This window comes from Falco naumanni, chromosome 2, assembly GCF_017639655.2.
Source record: "Falco naumanni isolate bFalNau1 chromosome 2, bFalNau1.pat, whole genome shotgun sequence".
In the NCBI taxonomy this organism is placed as follows: domain Eukaryota; kingdom Metazoa; phylum Chordata; class Aves; order Falconiformes; family Falconidae; genus Falco; species Falco naumanni.
Window position 1 is genome coordinate 10,822,216 of NC_054055.1, and position 9,499 is coordinate 10,831,714.

General features: G+C 39.5%; 1 protein-coding gene across 1 annotated transcript in view; it reads left to right on the forward strand.

Annotated features, from left to right (window-relative positions):
• Positions 1-6,231, forward strand: part of TYR (tyrosinase) — a 49,384-nt gene extending 43,153 nt beyond the window's left edge. Inside the window, exon 5 of the mRNA XM_040584049.1 lies at positions 5,740-6,231. Coding sequence (XP_040439983.1) covers positions 5,740-5,963 — 224 coding nt within the window. The 3' untranslated portion in view covers positions 5,964-6,231. The remainder of the gene's footprint in view (positions 1-5,739) is intronic.
• The last annotated feature ends 3,268 nt before the right edge of the window (positions 6,232-9,499 follow it).

Sequence of the window (9,499 nt, forward strand, 5' to 3'; positions counted from 1 at the left end):
GACACACTATTGGCTGTAATGTGAAAGGGTGATGTTATACACATAAGAGCCTATGGCATAATAGTGACACGAACAATAAAATGTGGATGCTGGGACAATAGAAGGCAAATAAACGTGACAATTAAATTAGATCCATTTGCACATTTCCCAGGAGAGAGGTTACATGGCAGCTGAAAACGTCGTAATACCTATGACAGTTTAGGATGATGTCTATCTGTGCTTGCTATTCATCCCTCACATTCATTCTGATCGTTTACCCTATGACTAATAACAAACCAGATTCGGTTAGTGATTCTTTGCAGACATTGAAATATGAAGTTGCTGTCTCCATCAGGGGTTATATGGATTAAAGAAAACCCTGGAATGTCTGGAACAGGAAGAACTTGAAGTGTTTATCTTTTTCTCTGCTTTTGAAGGAAAAACTTGTAGTGCAAAGTGCTACAAAACAGAACGTAGTATATTTTCCCAAACAGATGGGGGATAGCAGATGATCACCTGTTTCTATTAAAATGTATTGCTTACAGGAGTTTTAATGATTATATAAAATCACGATCATCAAGATAGATATAGATCATGGTTTCTTTTAAAGTAAAAGTTAAAGTGCTTCTTGTCAAAATGCATCTAACTTGTCTTGTTAGGAAGTCTATTAAATAATATAGTGTAATTAAAAAATCTAATTTTAAATTAAGATTTTTATTTAATTAAATTAAAATTAATTTAATTCTTAATTAAATTCTCAAATAATTGAGAAATGCTGACTTAGGAAGTGGTTTACATTTCTGAATTAAATAAAATATGAGAAGAGAGCATTTTGGCCCCTGGTACTCTTCAGGCAGAGGTAAGGGGGTGTAGATTAAGGTTGACTAAAACAGAAGGAGAAAACCAAAGAAAACAGGATGCAAAAATATATTCCTCAGAAAAAATATTATTATGAGCAGGTGTTTTGATGGTTATATAATGATGTTTCATGGAGGAACAGAAATATGGATTTTAAAACTGGTTGTTTGTTTGTTTGTTTGTTTTTCTTATTTTTTCCTGGGAACCATTTAGGGGTAGAGAACTATGTTTTGATGAGTTATTAACACCCTAGTGTGGTAATATCAGGTATCCTATAGTCAAATCTCACCTCTTTTCTGAGAAATTTATACAAGTAAACTGTGAAAGACTGCTTATGAATTGCAAGTGTTAACTGAGGTTGTCAAACAAAAAGTAAACAGCATTGCTTTATAAATACACCCAGGAATATTTGATTTATCTCCCCTCAGTACCCCAAAATAATCAATTTTTTGCCACATAACCCACTCTGTGGATATATCGTCATTGCCAGTGAGTGGGCAGGACTCCACAGCAATGTTACTATGCAGAAGTAAGAGGCTGATCAACTTCAGCACTGAAAAATTAATTAAAAACCTGTTGTCAGCCATGCAGAAATGGTCTGATTCTCACTGTTTCTAGAGACAACCACATGATGAAGGGTGGGATGTAGTTTCCTGATTTACCCACCCTGGGCTGAAAACAGAACTGAAAGGGAGCAGCTTGAGTTTACACCAATAGATACTGTAACTCTACCATAAACAACCCACTACCACCCATTGCATGGCATCTCTTGCAGTCCAAAGGTAGAGGACTATGGCTGACAGACTTGTCCAGACTTCTTCTTACTGTTGTCAGAAGACAAGATTACAAAAGACTTTCCAAGCTGCAATAATGAGGACACTGATGAAACCTGTGGGAGCTGTGAACTTCCCATCACTGAAAAGACAAATAATCCTGCCTTAAAACAGACCGAGGGACTCCATAACTTGAATCCCTCCCAGCTCATCTTCCTAGATTTGATTGTGGAAGTCTCACTGGTATTTCCTTTGACCACCCAGAGAGACACAATCAGTGAACCATGCACATACAAGAAACTGCAAAAACCAAACAGAAAGAACTTACTCACCAGGATAAGAAAATATTTGCAAGCTTGATCTAATAAGACATGTGTGTGCTGCCTCAAGGTTTGCTTGAAAATCTAATGTCCACTAACTACCCATGTTAGAGGTAGAAAAGCATGTCAAATGGAATAGCAAGTCTGCAAACATATCAGTGGGGCTATGGCAATAGATAAATGATAGAAATTTTGTTTTGTTTATTTCTTGGTTGGCCAGAATTTTTACTTCTAAATTGTGGGATCAACCCTGGAAAGACTTTGCCACCCTATAGTTTACATAGAAGGAATATCTAAAATACAGAACTATTCTTTCAATTTTTTTTTTTTAATATTATGTGGGTTTTTTCCATCCTTGGGTTCTGTTATATTAATAATGTAGTTTGGTGTTAGCACAAAAGGAAGATCTCAGGATGCTCATTAATAGATTGTCCATGGCATATTTCTTCTTCAATCATTGTGAAAAGTCCACGTTATTACCCTAAATACAGGAGACACACATTGCTTCACCTTAAAATTACACTGTTGTGGTTTCATACCTTCTCAATGACATCCAGCAACCAACACAAAATGGACTGCCTGGTATTTTTAAATTACATTTTAAAAGAATGATCTGATGTATTAAGAGTAAGAAATTATCTGTTGCTATTACCAAGACCTAACACTCTTTGAGAAGAAAGAGTATGTCAAGAGTTGAATGCTAAGGCCATGGCTGAGGTTAATCACTGCTGTTTTCCTATCAGAAAGAGCAAGGTGAGAAGATACAGTCGGTTAGTCACTAATGGGAGGGAAGGTATCAAACACCAGCCTGGTCTGGCTTCCTCTTGCTTTGTCATGAAGCTATTGACTAAACGGGGCAGTTTTAATCAATGTTCATGGCAGCTTTCAGGGAGGATTACCATTTCACTCTAAACAGTGGTGTAAAAGGAATGGAATTGGCACTGGCTAATGTCTCCCACAAAGTAGCTGTCTCACACCCAACACCACCACCACTTCCTTGACACTCTTCCTAGGTAGTCATTAGCAAACATAGTTGCTGCACTCTTGGACCTTGCACAATTAAAGGTTAAAGAATTATGGTAACAGAATACCTGAAATCCAAGGTTGCATGATTTGGGCTGAGCAGCCAGTCCAGTCATAGAATTACTGTTGTGTTAGAGCCACAGATTAACAGATTATAAGCACGTCCTGGGGTCCTCCATCCTTCGACACCCAAGAGTTGCCAAGGCAAATTTAGGATAGTGATGCCAAACGCCTTTTGTGTGGAAAAAGGACACAGACTGTAGATGCCGGGAGGTGGCTTTTGGCTTTGAGCTAATTACAGAAGCTGTACAGACTGAGGCTGAAAGCAAGAGAAGGGCATGTTTGACTGATAATTGGGGTATAATGATATAGAGTAATCCCTTCTGAAAAGGCCTGCTGTGAAATATGACATTTCATCATCTCAAAGTCATGTTATGTTTTACTGGGAAGAAGATAGCTCAGGCCCCCCGAATAATATTGATGGAGGAATGAGATGGTTCAAGGACAAAGTACAAATTTAAGACATCATTTAGAAAATCCTCATATCCAAGATAAATTCTGTGAAGAAGAGAACTTTGTGATAATTCTCTTTTCCATAACATTAAAACAGTATCAAGTTCCTGTTATGTATCTTTTTTTATAAGATAAAATTTTCAAAAGAAAATCATATGCATACTCCAGTTTAAATAGCCAGATTATTTCTAATTCAGACATTTGCTATGCAAACATTTAAAAGTTTAGCTAAAAAACATTGCAGTCACAAAGTCATGTGCACAAAGGTAAGAAATGCCAGCATTAAGGTCAACCATATAGCCATAATTCACCCTCCACCTCTACACATATGCATTATCCTTAATTGCACACTATTTTTCCCCAGACCCCCACCTCATTCATTACACAGTGCAGACAACATTCATTAAGAGCCAGATGTCCAATCCTTTTTACTTTTGATTTTCATTTTCTCACTCAAGCAATGTGTAGCCTAATGTATGATTTATTGCACACTTTTAATACGCTATCCTAAAGTTGTTTCCTCTAACACTTTTCTTTGGTGTTGATCACTGCAGCAGCTGAGTCCTGCAGAGATATCAATTTATAGTCATAATACAAAGGATTCAGTGAGTGGTATTGCCCTCATTTGACAGATGAGAAATGAAATATTGAAAAGATAATGTACCTCATACCCAGCGGTTTGTGGAGTTCACTCTGAAACATCAAGAACCTAGTTTTTTCTAATTCTTAGTGTTATACAGCATTTATATGTCTAATGAGGTCAGAAGCAGAAGGCTGAACATGCAAACTCTTGCAAATACTATCTCAGAATACAAAGCTCGATAAACTGGAAAACAAGGACCAGAGAAATAGCAACCAAACATTCCTCAAAGTGAAGCTGACTTGTAAGCACAAACTATATTCAGCCCAAACACAGCCTAAATTGGAATTACATCTCAGAAAGTGATTCAGACATCAAGTGCTAAGGATAGCTTAACCTTAAAGATGCTGCAAACCAAAAGCATCTTTCCAGAGCACAGTACATGTAACAGCATACACTCAGAAGCACCAAAATCCAAGAAGACATATGGGACTACTTTTCTGTGCACCAGTGAAAATGCAAGAGCACAGGAAGACATTTATAGCCTTTGTAGGGATATACCACACTAAATATGGTTGAGTACATCTGAATCAGTCCAGATGCATAAACACTATTCAAAAATAAACCACGGGGAGGGAGGGGGGTGTGTGTGTGCAGAGAAGTTGCCCAGAAAGATGTTTCCCCCCCACCCCCCCCCCGAAGAACTAGTAATTTCAGCTAATAATAGTAATTATAGTTAGTACTTGGGAGATGTGGATTACAAATCCTCCTTGGCCCAAGGGGACAGGCATTACCTTTTCTCAAATTCAAGCCAACAGGTTGTTGCATGCATTGTGAACGGTCACTTTCCAACCTCTATTGTGAACTGAGAGCCCTGTATGGCAGGGTTTTCAAAACTCATTAAACCATAGTGAGAAAAACAGACACAGACACACACATCCATATCAAAAAGCAAGAAGGTAGCTGATTAACAAACCAGTGAGAAGCTGCCCTGGATTCACCAAAGAAAGAGGATTTCTTGTGCAGAGAATGATCAGAGAACAACTGTCTACTGCCTCTCCCTACACAAGAACTATGAAATGAGATGAGCAGGGGGCAGATTCAAAATTAGTGAAAGGAAGTGGAGTTTTTTCCCACTGAATGTGTAGTTAAGGCAGGGATCTCTTTGCTGCAAGAAATTGTGATAAAAGTTCAGAGCAGCTAGAAAAACTGATGGAAAGAGAAAAAATAAATCCTCCAATGACTATTACATAGAACGACACCACATCTTGTTCAGGAAATCCCTGAGCTGCAAAATGTTGGAAGCTGGTTAAGTATTTTGTGAAAGGATTATAATAGGCTTGACCTGCTCTTAAACTCTTCTTAGTTCTCTGCTTCAGTTAGTGTTGCCAACAGGATGCTGAGCTAGCAGGACCTTTGGCCATACTGTATCAAACTTCTTGGGTTGTAGTCTTACAGTTTAGACAAAACCATAAAAAACACTGGGGACAAATAACTCTGTTCGTGCCTTTATTATGAAGACTGAGAAACAGACTATAAGGGACAAAGAGATGTGTTTAAAACTATTTGTAACCTTCAGGCAATTTCTACCAGGGTAGTCTCCTTTTTTACTCAGCCTTTCAGTATTATCTGTGATACAAGTTCTACAGGTTGAAAGACCTTTCTTTTTAATTTATTTTTTTTTTTCCCCCAGCCCTTGATTCTTTCCAGGAATTTTTAATACCCTACCTTGAACAAGCCCGTCAGATCTGGGCTTGGTTGGTTGGAGCAGCTGTGGTTGGAGGCATCGTTACTGCTGTGCTCACCGGGCTCATCCTGGCCTGCCGAAAGAAAAGAAGAGGAACTTCTTCAGAGATACAGCCCTTGCTCATAGAAAGTGAAGATTATAACAATGTCACTTACCAGTCCAATTTCTAGAGGCCTCCAGTAACTAAGTGATGTTACTTCAGGTGCTAATCAAGCGTGCGGTGTTTTGATTCATGTTTACAAATAACTTGTCGAGGTGTGTTGCCTAAGCAGGATGGGCACTCTTGCTTCTCAAGCCTCTTGTAAATTCTGATGTTGTAGTATCTTATCAGATCCATTCCTACAAAAATGTCCTAGATCCAACACAAGTTACCACACCACTCAAAGAACACCATGTATTTTCCATGCTTGATTAAAGAAGTGCCTCTATGAAACCAGAGCAGCTCATGTGTTGGTGGTTTTAATGTATAATTTTCTGCTCTTTTATTTGCTTTTTTACAACTGTAGGCTCCAATCTCGCAGCCCAATCCATGTGAGATTTAGTGAGAGGTGTCTTGACTGTATCATCAGTGCTACATTCACTGGGTTTGAGCAGAAAGAACCCTTGTTTAGAGAGCAAAACTCGTGGTGCCTCTGAATAGACTGAATAACCCACAGACACATTTTTCTTCCAGGCCAGACACGTTTTCCCTCCAGCTCCTGTAATGTCCTGTTTGTCCTTGATTGAATGCCATCCACAGCAGAAAGCATGCCTCCTTCCTTTGGCCATGGCAACTCACCATGCATGGAAGGATTAAAGTGAAGCTTTGGCTCACCAGGTCTTCTAAATCCTACTTTTTGCCAGCTCTTGATCATCCTTTCTTCCGCAAAAGTGCGGAATGTATAATTCATACATTGTGACCAAATGTATGACCTATTAGTAAAAGTGTGTTTATGCTTTACTGAGATCATTTAGCAATTCCCAGGCAAGCTTTTTCCTTTCCCTTTTCTTCAATTGAAGATCTAAAAGCTTGCTTTCTTCCCCAAGAAGTTTCATCACAGAGGAGCCAATCTACTTCTAACTGATGAATGGGAATTTCTATTCTCTTCATACTTGCAGGCATACCCCCAAGCACTTTTCCCTTTTAATTCCCACTCACCATATGACCTGGAGACCACATCTCCTTTGAAAGTGAACACAGTAGCCCTGTTTCAAACAGATCTGTGGCAGGGAATAAACAGTACCGTGTATATTAATCTTAATAACCAGGACAAAACTGATACAAGCAACACATGCCGGTGCCCTCCATTGTTGTGGTGTTTCTGCTTAAGACCACTAGCCTGATGATAGTTTGGAGTTAAACTCTTCAGAAGTATATCTGACTCTGAGCACATGAAAACCCAACTGATCCTCCTTTCTGAGCAAGCTGTTTAGGTTCCTGCAGAGTGGGGGGTGAGCACCACTGCCAGGTGGGGATTGACTGCACCAATCTTAAAGCAACTATTCTGGGACAGGAAAAATTGTCCTGTGGGCATGCCTAATCCTTCCCATTGACTTTTCGGGTACCCTGCATGTTAGTCTGGACAAGCCATCTAGTTTTTGGATGGGTCAGGAAGAGAGAGAGAGAGAGAGGACTTTTGGCACCATGGCACTAAATGTTTTCTTGGCACACCTCATCTGCACTGACACAGATGTGCTTTCTGTGTGCAGCTACAAATGCAACAACACATCGTTTTTCTTCTCGGGGTCATGTTCAGGGTTATGCTTACTCCTGTGCTCAGACATATGTAAGTTAAGTGTTGAAGGACCTCCTTTCTTCAAAATTCTTCCCTGATATGGGAGCTGCGATTCCTGCATTTTTATTTTTATTTTTTAAATTGGAAATAATGTAATGCCATGAGACGGTGCTTGCCATGTAATCTCATTGAACCAGAGCGGGCAGAGCTTAAATATGACCCTGCCTTTCCTTTTTCCTCTGCTCAAGGTGACTTGAAACAAGAAACTTCCCTAACTGGCATTAGGCAGTTGGCTTAGGCTTGGGGAGATCCTTCTAACAGGATCAGTGCTGAAAATGGGGCATTACAGTGTTTGGTGCCATAAAATCTAGATCCTCTGTACCTAGACCATGCAATCACATAAACCTTGACCCCAGTAGGCATTGAAGTTAGGCTTCTCTGAAAGTACTTCTTAGATGATGATCCCACCAGCTTCAGCATCCAGGGACGTATCTGCAATATCAGCACCATGTTGTTTCACATAATAAACAAAAATATCACATGGCTGATGTTCAGAAATCTTCTACAGGATACCCGTCAGCTTTATTATAACGTATGCAGTATTGTACGTCTCTGGCCTTTGCAGGAGACTGTTACCTCTGTGAAATCTTTCATTTTCTAGCCTGCTCTCTTTCTTCCCTGGACTGTTAAAGTCACACTTAGACAAGGCAGGACAATGAGCAGCTGTCAGTCTTTTTTTGTTCTGTTCTCCCTCCCACATTTTCCCCAAATTTGTATTTTTAGCACCTGTCCTCTCCATTGAGTTACATCTGTGTATACACACGTGTAGGGATGCAAGTAATTTTGAATCAGTCTCCAGAGTGAGCTGAAAATTTTCAGCAATGAGACCTTGTCATTAAAAATGGCTTTTTACAGTAATTTTTGTAATAAGCTCTGAATTTGATATGAAGTAGCCATTATAACAATGGAAAACCAACTTATTACTGCATATCCATCTTGTATCCATTAGGCTTTCATATGTCCCATGTTATGGATATTTCCCTAGAAGTCTGCCTGTTACCTCCTTCTCTTGAGAGTGTTAGGCATGCGGAATTCACATGGTGCCAGGAAGTTCTGGAAATCTGCAAGATTAGTAAAATATGTAGAGAAACCAGTTCTTTCCCTGCATACAGACAAAATCCCCTTTGACAGAAGAACTCGGAAATAAACATTAATTCTGGACCACAACTATGGCTTGGCACTTCAGATCATATCCCTGCATGCAATTTCATTCAGCCTTACATGACTTTCCTATCCTATCACCACACACTGCACTGCTTTATCCATCAGGAAAAGGGCTGCTCAAGGGCTCAGTGGTGGAATTGTCCCACATTACTGAGGCTGGTATAGTGATGGCAACACAAAACAGCCCCCAGGGGTAACACCCAAACTGCTGCTGTCTGTGCCATACAGATATTAAAGGAACTTTGGATGTATAAAACCACCTACCTGTTTAAACACAACCATTTCACTGTGCTACTTTTTAGACTGCTGTACATCTTTCCAAGTACTTCTGACAACAGTGCCATAAATGTGAATAAAGGCAAGTAGTCTGCAGAGCCTTTTAACTCTTAGGGCAGAGCCATGCACCAGGCTTTCCTTGCCTTGCATACCAATACAACGCTCTTTGTAATCAGATTGTTTTTCCCTACCAGTGACTGATGCTGATGAGCTTTTCTACAACATTAATGTCATTACTCACCTTCACTCCTGTGTGCAAGCTATTGTGAATAAATAGTCTATATGTACCACAGAAGAAAATACGTTTCTGGGAGAAAAGCTAAAAGCTTGAGTCTTTGCTTGTAAACCCTTCATGCAAAGACAAGAACATTTCAGTAATGTGCTGGCTATTTTGTCACAGAGCTGAACACGTCAGGAAGATCTGCAAATAAGAACTTGAAGGTTTGGACTTCTTCTCATAAATTTACTGGGAGATTGGCAGGGTGGAAAAT